Here is a 23,490-nt window from a genome sequence, read left to right on the forward strand (position 1 = left end):
CAATAGCCGGCGGAATCGATATGCAGATATTATAAACGGTAGCCGGCGGAGTCAATAGCCGGCGGAATCGATGTAAAATCGGCGGAATCGATATACGCCCATACACCTAGTTGAGAAATGGAAAATAAGGGTATAAAAGTGTCCGGTTAAATGGGTCGCAAATTAAATAATTGGACAGACCGCTAGACCCATAAATCAGCACAATTTAGTCGACAGCAGCGGTACATATCGTTTCCCCCCTTCTGAAACCTGTGTCAATCGGTTCGTTGAAATTCGATATTTTTTTTAGAATTTAATATATATTTATATCCAACTATATTGTGGGTCTATGAAAACAGGATATTATGTAGGAAAAGTTATGTTGTTGTCCATGCGTAAAATGTGAGAGTTAACGAATTACAAGTCGTAGGAATTTATGATCAATAATCATGAGACTATATTATTAAATTTATTCTCTTGTTCCACAAATACAATTCAAAAATATTTATAGATAACTGATTAATATAAGAAACTGAGTTATAAAACGTACCTTGTTTTTGTGGACACAAAAGTAGTTATACTTATTTTGCACGTCGACCGCATAAATAATATTAAAATTATGTATCTACACCTAACTCAATTCGTCCAGATTCGGGGAGTATAATAATCCAGATGCATTTCAATGAGGCTGATAAAAAAAATGAATAATTATAAAATGTTGAAAAAATATCAGAATAGAATATTATAGACAATATTTTGCACTTGGCAGAATCAATCTAAAATCGATTCATAATACGGTAACAGATAATAATAGAAATTAATGTTATTGTGATACTATCGCACATAAGTGGCAGACATAACTTACTTAATTTTAAAAATGTTACCATATATTTCGATGGGAACGCAGTCCTCTTAGATGTCCCTTCTCCCTAAGACCCTAAATACACCACTGGCACTTATAATGTATTTCATTTTATTTTGCTTATTTTTTTGTTTACACTAATAGTTTATTCCTGTTCCACAATAATGAATATAAAACGAGCTATATTATACAAATACAATCAGAGATGTTCATATTTTAATTATAACATAGTGACTTAATTAAAATGATTTGCTTGAATTAACGGTTCGGCGAAACGTAACGTGGTCTCCAATTAATAATTTTATTTAGGTACCTACTCAGTTAAAAATACAAACGCATTTTTACCCTCGATAATTAGTAATCACAATATGCAGTTTCTGTACAGAAAATACGACAAATGATACGACCATAATTACAAGTTTTAAAGTAAAATTGTTAACATTCAGAATTTATGCATATTTTATTTTTAAGAAACCTTGCAGGTATTTGCTTTGAAATATAATATTATTTGACCCCCGAGGAATGACAAAAAAATTACTATTACTGCAAAGGAACTAGAAGTAATAAAAAATATTATATTTTTCTCCTGCAATGAAATTATTTTTATTTAGGTGACGATAGAAGTATGTCTGTGAGGGTATTAAATAATAATATTATATAGGTATATTTTTTTTCAAATTATATTTTCCTCGTTCATAAGTACATTTTATACTCATATTAATAAATTGTATTTTGTCGTATTAGTCTTTGATACCGTTACATATAAAAGTAAAAGAAAGTAATAGGTTCAAAACTAAAAATATTTATTTAATATAAGTTATGTGCATGACCATTTTTTAAAGTTTTTAGTAAAAGTTAATCTAACCTCATAAAAACTATAAGCTGAGCCAGAAAATAAAAGATAAGTACACAATATATTATTGATTTTAATAGACAAAAATATGAATCAAATTTTAATACTATTATACTTTACTGATCGTTGTGTTCTATGTAGGGTATATTAATTAGAAAAATCTAATGACGTACGTTACTTTATAAATAATATCATAAAAGATTATTGACTATTTTTCACGTGAAATACGCAATTTGACTTTAAACATTGTACTTAAATTTGAAGTTTGAAGCAAACTTGCAAAGAAGAAAAGAATTAGGATAGTCGCTAATTTTTCAAAAACCGATCGTGTTATAATATTTTTTATGGATAAACAATTTTGGCATTCTAATTCCAATACATCATGAATAAATGACGAAAACTTTATACCTTATATTGGTGCCCTCTACGCGAAATTTTTTTCAGAGGATTTCGTTGTTTAAAAATCAAATTTTAAACAAGTAATTTCAAAATAAATAGGTTTTTAATGACTTTAAATTATGTAATAACAAAACAATATTCAAAAACTTAAATTTCAAAAAAAAAATAATGTTGTTTATGTAAAAAATATATATATATATATATTTATATTATCATTATATCATTATCAATACAATAAGTATTTTTTTTTCGTGATTTAAAACTAATAATAGGTAAGTATTGTACAACATTATTTCACTATAGAACACTTAAATGGGTTATTGAGTGTATTATATGTCATGTATAAATGATGGTTTTCAATAAATGGCGTGTTATACATTAGTTATTTTAAATTATAAAATTTGAGTTTGAAACAGTACAACTAAACTTATTAATATTTTGGAAAAAGGATCTTAACAGAGCCAACAATTAACACATAGCTACGACAACCAATCATAACGTAGATTGAGCGCAAAACTCTACATATTGAACTTAAGGATTAAATCCAAGTCTTCCCTTACATCAAATAGACATCATACATACATCAACGGATAGGGGAAGTCAAGACAAAGACAGCAATACTTTCCTCATGATTTTATATCAAAAAACATCGGAGATATGACCAAATTCGTCACAAGACAAAACACAACGATCTACCGAATAATCGAAGTGTTTACTAGTCGGTACGGATACTAGTATTTATACTGGTAAGATTCGACAGTGACGACAGTTCATTCCACATTTCTTCTTCAACCTTATACCAACAAACAACGAAGATTGAAGGCCAGAAGAAACACCAAGAGTGACTACCAGCGAAGAACGACCGATACGATCCCGTGCGCAACTCTTAACGAGCATCGCCACATTTTGATCGTACGGACGAAAGACGACGACTTTCCTGACGTTCAAGAGTCGCGATCATCGACCGACGTCCGACGTGATCCCGTGTGCAATTCACGACACGCATCGTCACAAGGTCAAACAACGAAGACGGACGTCGGCGCGACCAGCTATATAGACGACCGGTACGAACCCGTGCACAACTCACACCACAAATCGTTCGTACCGCACGACGACTTCTGGGTGTTGTGGACTGCCAATTGATCTCTGTCCAAGGAGCTAATCAAGTGGTAACCTCTCGTTATAACCGACGTCGGAGAATGGTGTAAACCTGAACTTCGACGCGGATACTCGATGCGCCACACATAGATTCGTGGTATAGAGATATAATCTGGCGACCCGGAAAATCGCCAGAGTTCTACACCAGGTGGTGTGTACATCGAGCGAACCATAAGACGAGCCAAACTCGAAGAAACCAAAACTGTCCTCTTCAGGACAACCCGTAAATAAAACAAGGCCACGCTTAATTCGAAAAAATATTGTAATTAGACGCCACTTATTTGAGCGGGACTAAAAAACAATATTCTTGTTCATTCCATTAAATGAAAAATTGTAAAATTAATTTTATTATGTATATATTTGTATTCAACTATTTATAATGTATTTAGATATATGATAAATGAATAAATTACATTATTATGAAAAAAGGGACGCATTCATATATAAATACAAAACAGTTACATTGCTACGCGGTGTGAACTGTTACAAGTTGTTTTCATCAAAGATATAGTATAATAATTTCACCGTAACAATACCCACAGCAACAAACGATTCAATTTCCTATAATGTCCCCAAGAACTAAATTTTTTCAAGTCGTCGAAGAAGTACCAAAATTAATCATTATGCCAAAATTGCCCCAATGTAATAAATATTTATCTGATTTCATAATACATTTATTTTATACAATATTATGTATAACCATAATATAGTTCCATATCTACTAAACTTATTATCATAGACTATAAAATATTATCATTCAATCGAAATCCACTCGCATATCGCATTAATGGCCTACAAAATTAAAGTTATGGTAAAAAAAAATATGATAGTATAATAATTAATAACTAACTGCAGTGTATAGGTAATTTAATATAATATGATGAATGATGATATACCAAATACAGAGTTATGATATCAATGTTGGACATAAACGATAGTTGATGGTTATCTTTAAGTTTTACTTAAATCTCAACATTTAATTTTATTAAATCAATTAATTTTTGTTGATATTAACTTATAGTTATATAACAAGTTATCGTCTTTCAACACATAAGTTGTACTGCATAATAAATGTAATAAAATTATTATTAGTTAATAATATACGCTAATACGTACAAATATCTAAATATTAATTGTTACAATTCTTGAAAGAACAAATTATAAAATATATTTGTCTTAACTACGAAATGATAAGTTATTACTTATCGAATTAATATTATTGTTATAGTGAATGTATGCGATCACTGATATTTATTATCTTAAGCTATCTATTAGCAATTTATAAATTTAAAAAAAAAAACTTACTCCATTTGAAATACTAAATAGTGAGTTAATAATTTTAGTTGCTATATAAAATCATCTTATAACTAAGTATAAAAAAATTAGTTTTACACTTAAAAAAAAAAAAATTCTACTAACTTTTCTTACCTAACTCAGTTACAAATTCCATATCGTGTCTGTGTATGGTTCAGTAACGTACAATATAATATGACAATATTGTAGCTGATGATACGTAGGTTGGATGTGAAAAAAATGAGGTCAAAGTGTTACGAAAACTTTCTCCCGCCACCATTTGTTGAGTATGCCTACTTGTTCTGACCTATAATATTATTATATTTTTCTTCTTTGGCATATTTAAAAAGTCGAACATTTAGTTCCTTTTCCGATCCCTCTCTGTTATTCTATCATGTTGATTATCGTATTTATTCTCGTCACATCTCTCTTCGTAGTGCCAAACTGCCAAACCATCTCTGACGCGGTCTCCATGAAATTAAAAAAAAAAAAGTTCACCCGACTATACATTTGGCAGTAACACATTTGCACACATAATGGTATATATTTACTTTGGAATTTGGGAAGATCTTGGAAAGTTATTTGTTTCAAAATTGTTTGAACACTGCCGCGGTTAAATTTCCGCATTTGCAACTAACACGAAACGTTGAAAGAATCGTAATTGTTCGCCTACAGAACTGCGACAGTTGAAAATTTATTCGGTAATATAACATAATGCAGTTAATGTATTGTCTCAATGCATTTTTTTTCTACGGTAAACAATCTTTGAAGATTAATAGCAATCAATAACCTAAACACTCTAATGTGGATATGATTAAAAATCGGAAATCAAGTTGAAATACGATTGCCACTCAGACTTTAAAGAGGCCAATTACGATTTCTATGAATGTTTTTCTGAACGCGAACTATCGTCGACCGTACAACTTGTACCTAACCGTACAAGCTACCTACCTAAGAAGAAATGACTGCAATCTAGTGTGAATTTTTTTTTATATCCGTTCATAATTCTTTTTCTAATCATTTTCTTTTTGCCTCACGATTGAAACATATAAAGATCAACCACTGAAATCTTGTACGCGGTGAACAGAACTTTTTTTTAACTATCTTAATACATCATTATAATAAATTAAAATCCAGTATTTAAACGTATGTTTTTAGTATGACATGTTCACATGATCATCAGAAAAAAATATATTAAAGCATTTGGCTTTTTTTGATACAAAATTATTTTGAAAATGTATTAAGCTTGTAGATGAAAATACAATTAAGCCCTTCTTTTTAGGATTCGAATTTTTTGGGATTAAAATTTCAGAGAAAAAATAAGTTTCTCAAAAAATCTAGTGTTTTTCCGGAAAAATTGAAAAATGTCATGAAAAAATTACTTTTTCTTTAAAAACTGAAAAGTGATGTACCTAAAAAGGGAAAAAATTCAATATAAAATGATAATTGATAATCATATTAATTTAATAATAATATTAATATATACTATAGCTTAAAGTTTATAGTGGATAAATTTTGTGTATTCTATACTTTATTTACAAAGAATTATACCCAGCACTGTCTATATTTATCTAAAACATACAAGTGTTACTTATATAATATTAAAAATACAGATGATTTATTTTCTACACTCCCCCTCTTAAATATTTGAGAAGTAAGGTAGAACAAATTTTCTAATATTCGTATCAGTTAATACTACTTAATAGCTTAATACAATGATATAATGATAAGTATTAAGTACCTAGATTTTTTCCATTTTTAAGTGTAAAAACAATTTTTTAATTTTCCAAAACTTCTGTTTTCCCACTTCTGTGCTGCCATCTTGCTGGTTTTCAAAATGAATAAGGTCCTCAAATGACGCATGACATTGTTTCGGCAAATATTTTATTATATTTACATTATATTTTATTATATTATTTAAGCAATGTAAAACGGGAAGTTAGGTTATATTTACATACGATTTTTAATTTTTATTATTTCGTATTTAATTTTAAAAATCACAAAAAGGTTAATATGTTTTACAATTATTTTTTTAATATAATTTATTAATTTATACATACATAATATATTAGGAAGGATGAAAAAAATTTGTAATTGATGTTTGTTTCCTTTTGTTTTCTATGTCTTTGCGAACTTTTTCGTAAGGCACCAGCAATTCTTTGATTCATCTTTTGAACTTTAATACTCTTTCAGTGAGTGGATCCGTCATATATTGTTTTCGGTTTCTATTTGAACAGTAAACGAATGAAAAAAATATATATTATAATAACAATTTATGGTTGGTATCTACGCAAAACTTACCGGTCGCTACAACTTACAGTTTGGTAAGGGACACCAATAATAATATATTACATGAACACAAAAACAAAACAACCACTGAAATAATGATGAAGTCTTCAGAGAGAAAAAATACAAAAAATTACGTAACATTTAGATCGACTGCTTCATTATGTGATTCGAATTTCATAACCGAGGACATACAGTCCATATAAATACAGTGGCATATAAATAGATATGACTCGTAAACTATATTATACTCTATTAAAATAATATAATAATATCAAACCGAAAGGAAATCTAAACGTCACGAACCAACGAAATACAAAAATGTATATATATATATGATAGAAAAAGTTGAGTTTATTGTTATTGGATATTCAAGTCAATGATATTATTATGATGACGATGATGCGCAGTACACAAGGTATTCAGTTCGAAATATTTCAATACTATATCGACTCGGACGGCGTTGTTTTTTCAAAAACCTTACGGGTGTATATATATTAAATTTCTTTCGGAGGATGTTTATATGACTGCGTTTCCAATAACGCAAATCGAATAATATCAATAATAAATAATGATAATACAAATATTATTATACTATTCCATGATATTTGTATTTTTTAAAAGCCCGAAGGCCTCAAACTCATCGGAGTACCATGATAAAAGAAATTGAGCATTTTATTGAATTGCTGCTATTGAATAAATATACATATATATTTTTTAATAAGATTCAATTAAATACAATTATATATTATTTCGAAAACTTTCTAATCGTTTTCATTTGTTTATGTGTTCACTTTTTTGAATTTAAAAGCATATTTTAATTTTATTATATTCCAAATGAGAATATTTTTCAGAGTACATACCTACTTCGAAGCATTTAAATAGATTTTGAGTAGTTAATTAGTTTTAAGTAGGTACTTATCTAAAATTTGGACGAGCAGAGCATAGTAGAGTAGAAATGGACTAACATTACTAATCATACGAATAAACTGCAGGTGTTACAATAATATTCTAAACGATTGTCAATTCCAATGAACGAAAAGCGATTTACGGAATTTATAAGACAAAATACATAATATAACACACAACGTGTGCAATAGAAATTAGTCGTTTCCATGAAGTGCAGCTGTGCAGCCAAAGCATACAATTAAATGAAATAAATCGAGTACTGAGGACCCATATCAATGTTACTTCAGTTTACGGTAGCCAAAATACATATAATATGTATTATTGTACCGATGCATACCTCAAAACTGGTTTAGATGAGGAGTATTCGACGTTTAGTGGTGGTTTTCGAGTAAAAGTGGCACTAGTCAGGAAAAATTACTTTTTTGAAGAAGTTAAAAACTTAATACAATTAAATATTTTAAATCTTTTTTAATTTTCTGTTTTCATGTTTTTTTTCATTTATATAGATTTTTAAAATAATTTGTAGCTACGTTTCCTTTTAATTTGATGACTTGGCTATCTACTTCACAAAATAACTGTAAAATAACTTATGCCTTTTTTTTTTTGTACCTGTAACCATTCACTGTTCTAAAATAATATAATATGGCGTCTTATAAATTAGTAATACAACATATCAATAAACCTTTTTTTTATAACAAAAACAAATTTAAAATGTGTCTAGTGGCCATTAACATATACATATCACCAGAATGACTAATACCCAATATTACAAACACATCTACGACTGTTCTTTCAATTCCAAAACAATAGGTACACGATAACAAAGAATCATATGTAAACAACAGTTATACCATTAAACCAGAAATGAAATTTCCCACGAGATGTAGGTATGCATAATCTGAAAAAGTCAAAGTTAGATTTTTGTCCCTTCATCTGAAAACCGTCCAATTTGTTTCTACAGCTCAGCGGGAATATGGTTGGATGTAGGTATTAAGTTTTTGATATCTCAATAAGTTATATTGGATTTAGTGTTTATAATACTTGGACCATTTTTTTACACTTATATTATAAAGAGGAATGATTTGATTGTTTATTTGTATTGAATAGCCTCCGAAGCTACTGGAAAATTTGAAAATTAATTTAACATTAGAAGCCAACATTATCCCAGATGGACATAGGCTACATTTTACTGCGGGAAAATGCTTCGTTCCTATGGGAAAACGGGTAATAGAACAACGGGTATCTAGTATAAATGGGAAAAAATAATTTCATTGAATATAATTATTTTAGCCCTGTATTTTATATGATTATGTTAAAAATCTTTTATGGAGATTAAGAATTAAGATAGGGTAAATCCATGGGAATTTTTGATGGGAAATTTTGAACATAGCTGTGTATTAAACGACAAATTAGGTAGATAAACACAAATCTTGAATCATATAGAGTTGGTATTTTTAACGGACGACGAAGTGCACGGAGATCAGCTATTATAAATAATAAATGTCAATGGATTAATATGAATTAATACAATTTTCAACTAACCATATCCCTCATATCTTCCAAATCAATTATCCTTGGCGCAAAAAATTAAATAAATCAAAATCTACTGTTTTGGATTTTAATTTTTATACATCAATATTTTGAAAAATTAGATGTTAAAATCTCTACAAGACACTTTTTAAATATGTAATACAAAAATCTCAACAATTTTGAAATATGATTTTTAAGACACATAATATTTTTAATTTTTTTTATTTAGCATATTTACATCGACAACAAAGGCCATTAGTTACACTTATTTATACAGTAATTATACAATATAATATGTATTGATACAATTGAAAGTTAATAATTTATATAAAACATTTTTTTTTCTATATAAGATTGAACAATTTTGTTTTTCTTAAAAAATTAATTACAGGGTGATTTTTTTATCATGAACCACTCATTATTTCAAAAAGTATCAATGTTTTTTAAAATATTTTTTTACAAAGTTTCATATTGTTAAAAAACAACGTTTTTATGAAAAAATTATATTTTTTAATATTTTTTATCCTTATAATTTTTTAAGTTTTTTACTTTTTTGAATGGCAACCTAGAGTTTTAATTTCATATTCCAAAGCAGAATATTTTTCTAAGTATTTTGATACGTAAAAATCGAATTTTGGAAGAATAGTTCATGAGTTATAAGTATTTAAAGTTTAGACAAGCGGAGTAGTGGACAAACATTTTGCGGGGTAACCCCGTACCACTCCACTCCGCCAATCTAAACTTTAAATACTTATAACTCATAAACTACTCGTCCAAAATTCGATTTTTACGTATCAAAATACTTAGAAAAATATTCTGCTTTGGAATATGAAATTAAAACTCTAGGTTGCCATTCAAAAAAGTAAAAAACTTCAAAAATTATAAGGATAAAAAATATTAAAAAATATAATTTTTTTATAAAAACGTTGTTTTTTTAACAACATGAAACTTTGTAAAAAAATATTTTCAAAAACATTGATACTTTTTGAAATAATGAGTGGTTCATGATAAAAAAATCGCCCTGTATATCTAGGCTTTTATCATGAATAGGTCCGAGTGTGGAGTCGAGGTTGAATGATATTTTATGTTCGGCGCGTTCTTGGTTGTAGATTCGACAGTCGGCTATTATATGTTTTACTGTTAATGTAGTACCACAGGTTTGACAAATACACATAATATTATATACATATAAAAGTTCAAAAATCCAAAAATTAATCTTAATTAGAAAAAAGGATGGCATGAAAAGAATGGTGAACCACTATGTATACGAATAAAAATTAGTTTTCAGGACTTTTATCATTTTCTTAGTTTTGTAAAAAAAATATATATATTCAATTTTAAAATATATCTAACCCTATTCTGTGTGTTAAACCACTTAACGTATAAGCGTACCTATTTTCTAAGATCACTGTTAATAATAATACAAAAACTTAAGTGATCAAAGATAACCCTAAATCTGGTTGATCTGATGTCTCTGACGGTATATAATAGGTTATAATATGCTATTAATGTGAATCCTAAGGCCTGCTTTGTGGACTTAAACTTATATAATGGGTCACGATGACTGCAAAGTGTAGTTTTTAGCTCAACACCGTACCACCAAACCAATCGCAATGATTAACCATCTATAGTTCTAAATATATTATATTATTACATTTGCGAAGATTTACTAGATATAGACAGGGGAATATTTATTAGGTAAGTTTAGCACTGAAATATAGACGTATTACCCGCCCGATATCTCTGCAGCGTCATACGCGAGGTGTACGATCGTTTGCTGACGAATGGATAATAGTCCCAAGTTTAAATAGACACTATTGTATTTAGATGGTATAAAAGCTATTCGCAGTTTGAAGTTAAACAATAGTCTAAACGTCATTCAAACCCCATATACATGCAATGGGTATCGAATAATTAATAATATAAATTATATTTTAATTTATTGTTATAGTTACATTTGGCAGGTTGTGTACTTAAACTCAAAAAAAATTTAAAATTGTAAATTTGGCGGTTTGATTTTTTTAAAAACGAAAAGATTAATAAACCAAATTTCCATTAAGTCGTAAATCGCTTATTCTTTAAACAATTGTTTATTACAAACATAAATATAAATCAGTATGATAATAATAAATCGATAAATATAACTAAAAAAAAAATTAAATCTTTTGAGGACTAAATTTAAGTCTAATTTATTTTTCTACATTTCTACAGACTTTCAATCCACTGCTGTAACAACTGAATACATTTTTAATTAATTTTTTTTTAACAATAAATAAATAACACCATAATGACTGAAAAATATGTAATCCATATAATAATATTATATATTTTAATTTATAATAACATGAAATTCTGACACCTGTTTTTTGAAAATACAATTATTTGGATACACAGATAATCCAATAAGTATAGCGAATCAAAGTTTGTTCAGTTCACAGTCTTAGTCCTAATCTGACCGAACTTACGGGTTAACATCGCATTGGTTAACAACTACTCCAACTTGTTAACTGATTCATGATCCAAACGCGAACTTTATGTTGTTCAGATGTTGTGCATGTTTATTACCACTTATCACTGTTTATTTACTTTCAAAATTTATATTTCAAGCTGTTGCGATAGAGACCATTTCCTCGTGAGCATAGATATACATATAAAGGAGTTCTGTGTCAAACACTTGATACTCAACGTTCCACTCGAAAAGAGTACCGTTCTACAGACTGTCATAACTAGGGCTCGGATCTATCCAATTTAATGCTAACCTAGCAATATTTTTTAATAACATAAAAATGCATATTTTAATTCATTTAAAAAAAAAAATAACTAACGAACTATGCAATAAATTAATTTCACAATTTTTATACCAATATAAGTTTTATAGTTTTAACTACAATCTACCACGCATTGATGTAAAATATAAATGTTTATTATCGTGTTTGTTCAGGACTGCAGTCGTTGGCGCATTTAAGCAGTAAAGTCTACGGTACCTTATTAGATACCTAACGTATATAGCAATAATAGGATTTTGTTTACGACGACGACTGCAGGGCAACGTATTATTCGACTTAAATTACCGTATCGGTTGAAACGTGTATTATATGTAAATTAAAAAAATTATTTTAAATTGTATTAAAACTAATAATTAATAAAAATAAAACATTTATGTTTTTGAATTATAATAATAGTTTGTGTTTTATTATGCACATTTTATAATTTTTATCGTATATTTTGATTGCATATTTCGTAATATTTTAGTGCATTAATGCATTCATATTACAGTAGTTTTAATTTTACATACAACCGAGTTCTAGCCATAACTGTAGCGCCTAGCATAATGATAATTGTTCAATATCAAAATATCATTTGAATTTCAAATATAATGTTAATGACCAAGAAAAAAAATCAGTGGGTAGTGGGTACATACACTGTATTGTATATTTTTAATTTTTTTTAATAATAAATTATTATTGTTACAATTTCATACTAATTTATAATAAAATATTATGTTGTGCATTGTACACGTTCAATATTAAAGTTTCATAATATTTTTCAAATTCCTTCTGACGATTCCTATTAAGTAGCTGTAAAATGTGGAGAAATTTTATCAAATCGCTCTGATTCTATCTTTATGGTTATGCGAAATGGGGTGTAAAATTGTGAAGATATTTTCTCAAATATTTCTAATATTATTTCATTGAATAATATATTTAAATTTAATATTATTGAATGTTTCTTTATTTTCTATAATTTCCAACATGCCATAGTACGTTGGATATTCTATTACAATATACAAAATGTGATGGAAAACAACAACAAATGAAAAATATAAAATAATATCTACATCATTTTAAACTCTTTGGGGTACCTAAAAATTGATTATTGTAATTATTTAAAAGCACTGAAAACTATTTTTGAAAAGCACTGCAAAATCAAAACTAACACTATTGTGTTCAAACCCTGAGTCCCCGACCCTTTGTGGATATACTATAACACTTGTGTTTATCATCTTTAACCCAAAGTTCTGATTCTTTTTCAATCTTCTCGAATTGTATTAGTCTTATCCCTATTGAGATATGTGTTCAAAAAACTGGCATACAACAAAAATAATGCACCGAGTTTTACTTTGGCGATAATCATCTCTAAAATGGATTTGACCTACGATTTAAAATATGTGTAAAAAACTATAAGCATTTTATTATTAAGGGTTATAATTCGATAGAAACAAATTATTATACTGTTAATGTTATTGATATGGTATCCCAAAATCGTAAATCTCACTGTCACGATTTTCTTCGGTGTTTTTTTTATAATTTTTATTATTTTCACAACCTCTCTATAGTTCCCCTCGTGCAGAGAAATATCAGTAATATTAGCTATTGTTTAACTCTAAAAATGTTAATTTATATTTCTCTTATGTCTTTTAAATTATCACCTATACATGATAATAATAATATTGTATGAGTATTATAGAAATCCCGTCTGTCCGATTACGTACCTACGTCTCAGTATCGATTACATTTTATGAAGTCTACTTCCGGAAGACCATTATTCGATGCAGTTCAGGTAATAAGTATAGGTACCTAAATATTATATTATAGACTATCGACTATTGCACTTATACGCTCGTGGATACAATTTTTATATACTAGATTTTTGTTTTAAAGACTATAGTTCATAATTATTAGTTGTGACCCGACTAATTGAATTTAGTTACTTATAAATCACTCTCAGTGATAAAGTATGGTTACTGAAAAATGTGCACAGATTCTTAAAGCTAAAACTGTATCTTTATTTTACTAGGTAGTATTTGAGTTTGTTTTTTTTTTTTAGGAAAATATCTATCACTTATTATATTATTATGGTGTTAATGGTGCTAAGCTTTACACGAAACAGATTTGCAAAACGCGTATAGAACGAAACATACCATTAAATTATTACCAAACCCAAAGTGTGATAAAACGAAAAATAATAATATGCATTAAGCGAATCGGTTTATTAATTATTTGAGCACCACTACTTTCCCTGCCATAATAAACTCGAAATAACCGACCACCGATAGTAATACTATCGTAAGTAATAAATAATAATTATTCTTCATTGTCCTCGTTTTTGATCGTAAATACAGTTCCTTTCCTTTTACGATTTTCATTTGCCAAAAGCACATGTGCATTACAAACAGCTGCACGAGCGATAAAAGCTGATCTATTAAAATATTAGCAACAAACCAGTATTCGGTATGATATATTTTTACGACTTTTCATCATTAGTATAATAGAGGTTAGCGTCACTTCTCTTAAATATTTCAATGTTAACATGAGTCGTCGAAATCGTACAGAATTTATACCTCTACCATGTCATAATGGTATCGTTGTACAAAAACCAATCACTGTAATATACTGATGGTCGGTAATGTTGTAAAAACTCTAAACTGATAAATTCCAATTATATCTCAAAAATATACACCAATATTTCTATCATATGGAAATCTATACTTATGTTTGTTTCTCGTAGAAAACCCCCAAATAATTTTTATTTTACATTAACAACAATGGAAAAAAGTAAATGTTTTAATTTAAATATAATATTGTTATGCTAATGTTTAATGAATCAATTTTTTTTTATATAATTTTATTGTATTACCTATCTAATAATTGCAATTTAAAAATTCTTTAGTATTCAAAATAAAAATTTCATAAAATGAATATTTTTATGTTAAAAATAATTTATTCCAATTTTTTATCAACTTCTTATTTTAATAATTGATTAATGATTATTAAAACGAATTTTATACAACTATTATAATTATTATAAACAATATCTACTCCACAGGAAAATCTCAACTATAATGAGTTTTATCCATAAAAGAAATTTATTAATTAATTATTTTTAAAGAGAGAGCTTTTGAAAAACTCCTTTGAATTAAATAAAAAAATGATAAAACAAAAAAAAACTATAATATGAAGACTAGAATATTTCATGCGATTCTATGTACGAAGTGAGTTAAAGGATAAAAACGAATTCTCCGACAAAAAGTATTTATTATTTTTGATGAGCAATATTAATATTGCCTGTAGCGCGTTTTCCTCCGGACATATCACAAGTCGAATACGAAAATATGCTTTGAAATCTATATATAATTATAATAATACCCAATAAATCTAGTGAAGCACACGAACATTTTAACATCATCGTTACATCAAAGAAGTATTTCAAAGAACTTAATAATTACTATGGTTATATAGAAGTTATGTTATATATTTCATAATAATATCTTAACCACCAATACCACGTCGAACACTCCCAGGAAACGCCTCTGCCATAATTTATATTAATATAATAAATTACTCGTGTTATAGAGTTAATAAAATAAATATTTATTGGTACAAAAACAAAGTTGTTTTTGTACGAAGTAGGTATATCCTAGTAGAAGTACATATTTGGCAGTCATCTCACACAACGAGTTGATTTCTATATTAAAAAGGTAACACAAAAACAAACAAAAATTTTAAGAAATTATGATGAAACTTTAATTTAAAATTGTATCTCTAACATTCGTTATATTCTTAACCATAAATATATATATATATATATATATATATATATATATATATATATATATATATATAATATATGTCATGATTTAATACATTTGAATTGAATTGGCACATCTATGCCCACGGTTTTGGAAGATGAGTATTGGGGAAAGCCAATCGGAAATGATCATATCCGTCGTTTGGTTCTTAAATATAAATACCACAGTCAATTCACGATATAACCAAATTTGATAAACTCACTCATCTTGCTCTTTATATAAAGTTTCTCTCATTCAGACGCTAAAAAAAACTACGGAAAACTTTAATTTCGAGAAAAACTATCTATGTAAACCTTACCAAATAAAAATATCCTGACCTCCTCGAAAATATTTCTTCCGAAAACGAGAAAAAATAATCAACCTGATCTGAATAGGACACTCAACGATCACCTTCTATAATACCTTATGTCAAGGTTGGAAAAATATCTTAATATATGAACCACATGTGGCGTACAATGCGGTCATACACTTATTAACCTAACGTCGACTTTTTTTCGACAATAACGCAAACACACTCTGACCTCTATCCACGTCCAAGTAATTCACAGTTCATACCCAACTGCTTTGTGGTCAAAATTTGTTCAAAATATTTTATCCCTGCAAACATTCTAATCCGCACCATACAATATTTTAATGACATTTACACATACTAATAGCTTAAGTTTAATACTATGTTTCATTATCAGCGCTTACCGCCGATGGCAGAAAATAGTTATTTCAGTGAATTAGGTACACGATTCGGTACACACTCTTTTTTCACTAAATTTCTATCATTTCGTTTGCATGGTGTCCCGACAATTGAGCACGCGACACTTGAGCGCAGACAATTGAGCGCAGACAATTGAGCGAAGGCAATTGAGCACGGCGAAAGTTAGGTGTTGTGACAATTAAGCATTGAGACAAATGAGCGCTATATAATATTATACTGAACTTAGTAAAAGTTCATACAAGTTCACTGTATTAAGTAAAAAACTACTATATACGAAATGACGAAATTGAAATGAATTCGTTCTCAGTGTCTGCGAATACATATATAACCCGTCAGATAGTCTTTATGTTTGATGATAATCAGATAATGTTATTACTTATTTTTCACATCCACAATGCCATTGAAGGATGCACAATTCATTTAAATCAGTTTTAAATGCAGTTCGTCCATCAATTTGGCAATTTATCGACGCTCCAAAAAAAAGAGGAAAATTTGAATCGCGTGAGAAATCATCAGTTTATTGCAAGTAATGAACCAAAACCAAAAAAAAAAAAAAAATACAATGATTCAGGATTAGAATTAAAGATAATTAAGAATAAAAAATATTTGTGAACAATTTAATTTAAGGTTAACTGAACAGTTTTTAAAAGGCATTGCTCAAAATATTTAATGTTTTAATTTGTATATTATGTTTTGTATACTTGTAATATGTATTATTAACCATATTTTTTTTATTTTTTTTTTTTTATTGACTGTTATGACTAGAGCGCGGATTTCTATTCAATTGCATATTTTTTTCCTTTTAATATTTTTGGATTGTAGTCAGTTATGTCCACGAATCATCATAATTTGAAGCTAATGGTGAAATTCCCTAAATTTTTTTTACTAAGCATTTAAATAATTAATTATTATAAGTTTTACTGTAAATTTTAAATAAATAAAAATGTTTGCATATTTTTTGCATATTTTCATGATTTTTACTGCATATTATATGGCATATTTCGATACTTATAAGTGCATAACAATCCGCGCTCTAGTTATGACTAATAATGTATTATTATTAACTGTATAAATTTTTATTTTTATTTTTAAAGTTATTACCTAACCTAAGGCTTAAATTGCGCTTAATTTTCGTAGCGCTCAATTGTCTACGCTCAACTGTCGTGAATCCCGTTTACATATGCATGAAATATTTTATGAAAATACTACATTAAAATTATATTTCCTTCAACCAGGCGTAGGTAGGTGTATACTGTATAGGTAATATTATATACGTCCCTTATATTATACCGTTTGTGGAGAATTTACGGCGTCGCCTTGAGGCTCCGAGAAAATCTGAACCCCGTTATAAGGTGGTCCAACGCGACGAATAAATTACCATGGGACATATAAAACGAGTATTATTATATTATGTGGTTCTAATATCACATAATATTATATTATAATAGTGCGCACACGAAAAACGACCATTTCAATCTGACACGAGGATTTAAATGCCAACGCTGTTTACGAAGGCAAATAAAGGCAAAAAACCCTATTCTTATTTAAAGGTTCCATATTGTTGGCCCCCTCGGCCTACCCACTCTCGGTCTATCCACTACCCATCCACGACCAATCCACGACCTCTCGATGCATATTTTTTATTTTCGGTAAACGATATTCCGGCGGCTGCTGGAAATTGATGGGGTGCACTGTATATGTCGTTTCCGATGTTTCCCGCGGTGTATTATTACTATCAGCCCGTTCGAGATTTACGGCACGTCCGTGAAACACATAGAAAATCTCGTTTGGTTTTGGACGAACTGCCGCCGCCGGCCGGATATCGCATTACTATATATCTTTATATATCAAAGATGGTCCATCACCGACCTGCAGCACGTATACATATTACATTTTACTGGTATTATTTTTATACCCATATATATTATAGGTAAGTACAGTTCCAGATCTATGGTGATCGGGCGGTTCTTGCACTTGAACGCTTTAATATATTATTTAATATATTTTTTTATTAACAATCACAAAAACTGTTCACTTAACTCCATTTATAATTGTTCACCATAAATATTATCGATGTATTATATTTGTACGGTTGCCATACCTACTCAATATAAGTAATGAGAATATGAGTTTAGTATGTTTTGCTGATTAATGTATATTTATAAATTATAAACAAAGGAACAGTCGGTACTTACCTATCTGATTCCTGAGCTTCGTGCGCCTCAGACCCACCAAATACCTGTCTACCGTATACCATTTTCTGCTACTACACATTAAAAAAGTTATTTTATACAATACAAATAACAAAACGTTAATTTATTGTTTTTATTTTTATTTTGCATATTCCCAAATTATAGTTATATTTATAAAATATATATTATAAAGTTATTGAGTGAATATTGAAATAGCAAAAGTGAATTTTTAGAGCCATAACTTTTCAGCTCCATCTAAAACATATCAAATTATCAACACATTGTATTCATATTACCTTTCGATTTTTGGTTAAGATGACCAGCATGCAAGCGATATTTTAAACTAAATTGCACCGCACTTAATATAGAAATTAATGAACAGAGTATATCTATAGGTTCTACAACAGTCAGTATTTTCAGAGTATTTTAAACTTTCTGTTTTCCTTTCAAAAACACAAAATTAATTTTATTGAAACTACTCTCAAGAAGCATTAGTTCATAATTAATGGACCACCTAATCAATAATCGTGAATTGTAATTGCATGTTGTGGCTTTTGCTCAAACAGCTTAATATTAAGTATCATCATACAAGTAAAAAAAAAATGTTTGGTTTGGGAATGATTCGATTGGTTTTTGTGTCATTATTTACAACCAAATGCAATAATTGTTGTGAAAATCGATAATTTATTTTTATTAATTAACCCAAACCTAAGACTTAGTCAGTGTTATATCTGTAGTTGCATATAAGCACTCGAAATTATTTTTATTTTATAAGGAAAAAAAAAGTTTTTAATTTAAAAAAGCTGTCGACTGTGTTTTTTCACTTACCAAACACACAACTAAACGGCCGCCGACTTACTCTACGTCCGTTTTCTTTTCTACAAAGTTCGAGTAGGTACATATTATAAACTGCACGTTGATAGATTTTGAGTTTTTTGTGTTAATGCAATCTTTATAGGTACTTATGAATTGAGATTGTTTGTGATTATATTTTATTGAAATAAATTATACCGTTGTACAGTGTTATAGTTTATATTATTTCTAATATTATAACCAATTCCTACTTTTCTACTTAAAAAGCTGCACTAACCTACCTACTCCCAACTATTTGAAATTCCTGAGCATGCTTCTTACAGCGTTGTTATGCGGCAAAAACACTTTGTATACCTACACTTTTGGTATAATTAGTATAATATCATATTAAGTTATCACTTTCTGATCTTATAAAATAATAAAGCGACTGATACAATACATTATCGTCGACACATGATAATGTAATACATCGACAGTAACCGTGTATACAATTGATCTAACATAAGTGTGTTTGATTTATTTTCCAGGCTCACTCATCCGAACATCGTGCAATTGCTGGAAACGTTTGAAGACAAATCGAAGGTGTATCTGATCATGGAACTGTGAGTATATTATATTATCACGTAATTTTATCTAAAGTTTATCCTGCTCTTCAAAATCGTTAACCATAATAATTTAATGTTATAATTCAAATATTTAATACACAATAATAATGGTTGTTACTAAATTAAATTTACATAAACTAACTACTTAGAGTACCTATAACAGTGGATGGACTTTTATTGTGGTGATACTTTTCACAGAGTACCACAGTTTAAAATTTAAATACCTAGGTGTCCTCTTAACTCAGGACAATGACTTAAACGTAGTGATATCAAAATGAATACAATTGGCGAACTATTGCTATTTTGGTACGGGGAATCTACTAAAATCTAGAGCGATATCTCTAAATTTAAAAATTAAAAGATACGAGTATACGGCATTAAAAAGCCACATTATATTATATGGATCAGAAACTTTGGCACCAAGAAAGATAGAGGAAATACGATTAGACGTATTTGAAAAAAAAAAAGTCTTGAGATAAATCTATGGCCCATGTCTCAACTTAAGAACCGGAGAATGAAGAATTCGAACTAATGAGGAACTTTTAAACATGTTCCAAAGACCATGCTTGTCAACGGAAGTTGCAAAAAGAAGAGTTATGTGGGCTAGACACGCCTGGAGAAAAAAGGATACAATGATAAATGCAGTAATTAAAGAGGAGCCGAAGGAAAAGACCATTAGGTAGACCACGCATTAGATGGGAAGACTTTGTGAAGAGAGAAGTTAAAAAGGTAAACTCGGGGGTACACTAGAGAGAAGTAGCGGAGGATAGGGAGAAATAGAGTGAAATTTATAGTACGGATGGTCTTAAATATCGGAGCGCCCTCCCCCTCCAAAAAAAAACAAACAAACCACTTTGTTTCTATATAACATTTTAATATAACTTTATGCAATTCTTTCATCTTTTCAATTGCAATCAAATAGTTGTCTTTCGTTCCAAGTGTCATTCAAGTTGCATTTTTATACGATCGTATTTAAACGTAATTACGTATAGTATAATATTGATAATCCAGCCTTAGTAATGAAAAGTACCAGAAATTTAATATTCAAAGAATTTAAAATTTTAATGTTAATTTTTAATAGAGCTTAGTTTTTTTTACTTATGGCCTATAGACCTATGGGCAGAAGATAAGCTAAATTAAAAAGTGGTAAGTCCAAAAAAATATCATTCAATCGAATATTTGGATATTGTCAGATTTATCTCGAAAGACGAATAAAATTACATAATAATAAACTAAATTGAATATCATTGTAAGATTATTACTTAGCATATTTTAACCGTTATCTATATCTATATGTATAAAAGTATACTGCTAGTAAAATCACAGGAAACGAATTTAACACACAATTTGAAATATATAAGAGGTAGGATTTTTAACGGGTTACGGAGTGCACGGATTCAGCTAGTATTTGATATTTACGCTATAGTTGAGCATTTTGTAATATTTCTATTTTATCACTACAAAATTAAATTTTTAAACATAAATTTCCTACTTGCATCACTATCTAACTGTTACTTGCACAAAAGTAATTTAAGCTTAGAAATAGAATAGTTAATTCTACAGTTTCGGTTCCAATTTAAGTTTTAAAAATTTCAATATTTTTAGTTCTTAAAATTATAAATATAAAATAACTGTAGTGAAAATTGGTTAAAAAGAGACAATCATAGAAGTTATAGCTGAAATGTTTACCAACAATCATGAAAAAAATAATAAATTTCACTGTGCTAGCTGATACTTAGTATTTGTTTTGAAATACTAAAATATAATTGTGTAATTTAAGAAATAATATATTTCGTTGGGAGCTTATGATTGTTTTACGACAAGCTTATTAGGTACCTAATCAGTATATATTATGATGTTAATAAAATTAAAAGAATTAATAATTTAATTCCAATTAATAGAAAACAAAAAAACTATATCACAGTACCTATGGGAATTAATTATGAATCTTAGATTTTCAAAAACTCATGTTTTTAAGCCATGGTCACAATGCGTGTCCAATATTCAGTGGAATTCTCTCTAAAATATTTGTTATTAATATTATTATTATGATAATACTATTGCTTTTACTACCTAATTTTTAGTATATAATCATTGCGATTATTATGAAAACGCATTCAGCATAAAACATCATTAGATGCTAGTCATATTTCACTACATTTTTTATTCATTTTGAAAATTCATTAAAATCCCTATTTGTGTTATTCGTTTTTATTTACGTGAATAGTCTCAAGAGAAAGCATCATTTGTAGGACAATTAAAATTTTTCAAATGTCTTCGTGTACTTCGTTATTATATTTAATCGTCATCCTCCTCCTACAGCTAGCTCGTTTGTAACTAGCTCGCTTATAAGTTTAATTTATTCTTCTTTCGTCTTATACTGTGGTTGTCAGCGTTACATACCGACCAATAAAAAATAAACTTGTTGGTACTTTTAGACCAGTGCCGGCAATAGAAAAATCTATTTTAAGAGCACTTAATGTTTTGGTGGTATATACAATATACTTATTACCTTTATTAAATTATGACCCTCTTATCTAAGAACATATTATATACTTTTCTCAAATACTGATCATCTGAGATAAATAAAAAAATATGACCAAATTAAATATGAAAACCTTCATCCACGATTATTTTATCTAAAATCATACTAGAACCTTTGACGATTAATATAAAATTAATAATAATACTAAAAAAATCGCACTCACTATTATAGAGATAATATGTAAGCTTGATGAATTCACCGAATTATTTTTTATAGGTAAAAAAAAAAATACAAAGTGACCCTTAAATTCGACGACATTATAAATAAAGATAACATATCTTATAAAATAACAATCATTTAATGGTATATTATTTGATATTACATGAATTTGTGTGGATATAATGCTAATATATTTTGATTTTATGCTATCATTGGAAAACAGTAATAAATTGTTTTTCTATTTTCCGTCATGTATTTAAATGTATTAAATAATATTTTTATAAAATATATTAATGTATATGTAGATAAAATCGCAACATATAATTGTCAAATTGATTTTCACGCTGTTACATGTCACACCAATCTAAGTTTCATCGACCACACTTTGAATTTAATTGCCGGTTAGATACTTCCCACGTCAATTAAAATATTAATATTAATCTCATTTGTCAAACAGCAAGACATTTAAAGGTATTCGATCGCTACGCAATATAGTTTATCAACTCAATTTAGTCTCTGGCACAATATGATGTTTATAGTTTTCGTTAATACTTCCAAAATTTCTATTTCTAAATTAACGTGTTAAAAATGAAATCATGAACACTTTTA

At 28.4% G+C, this 23,490-nt stretch overlaps 1 protein-coding gene across 3 annotated transcripts in view; it reads left to right on the top strand.

Annotated features, from left to right (window-relative positions):
- LOC107163193 (Calcium/calmodulin-dependent protein kinase I) overlaps positions 1–23,490 on the top strand; it is a 396,057-nt gene that overhangs the window by 320,846 nt on the left and 51,721 nt on the right. For all 3 annotated transcript variants that reach the window (XM_015510478.2, XM_015510479.2, XM_015510480.2), the window contains one exon: positions 20,100–20,174. In XM_015510478.2, the coding sequence (XP_015365964.1) occupies positions 20,100–20,174 (75 nt within the window). The remainder of the gene's footprint in view (positions 1–20,099; positions 20,175–23,490) is intronic.

This window comes from Diuraphis noxia, unplaced genomic scaffold, assembly GCF_037042655.1.
Source record: "Diuraphis noxia isolate RWA-SAM2 unplaced genomic scaffold, SU_Dnox_SAM2 contig0001, whole genome shotgun sequence".
Taxonomy (NCBI): domain Eukaryota; kingdom Metazoa; phylum Arthropoda; class Insecta; order Hemiptera; family Aphididae; genus Diuraphis; species Diuraphis noxia.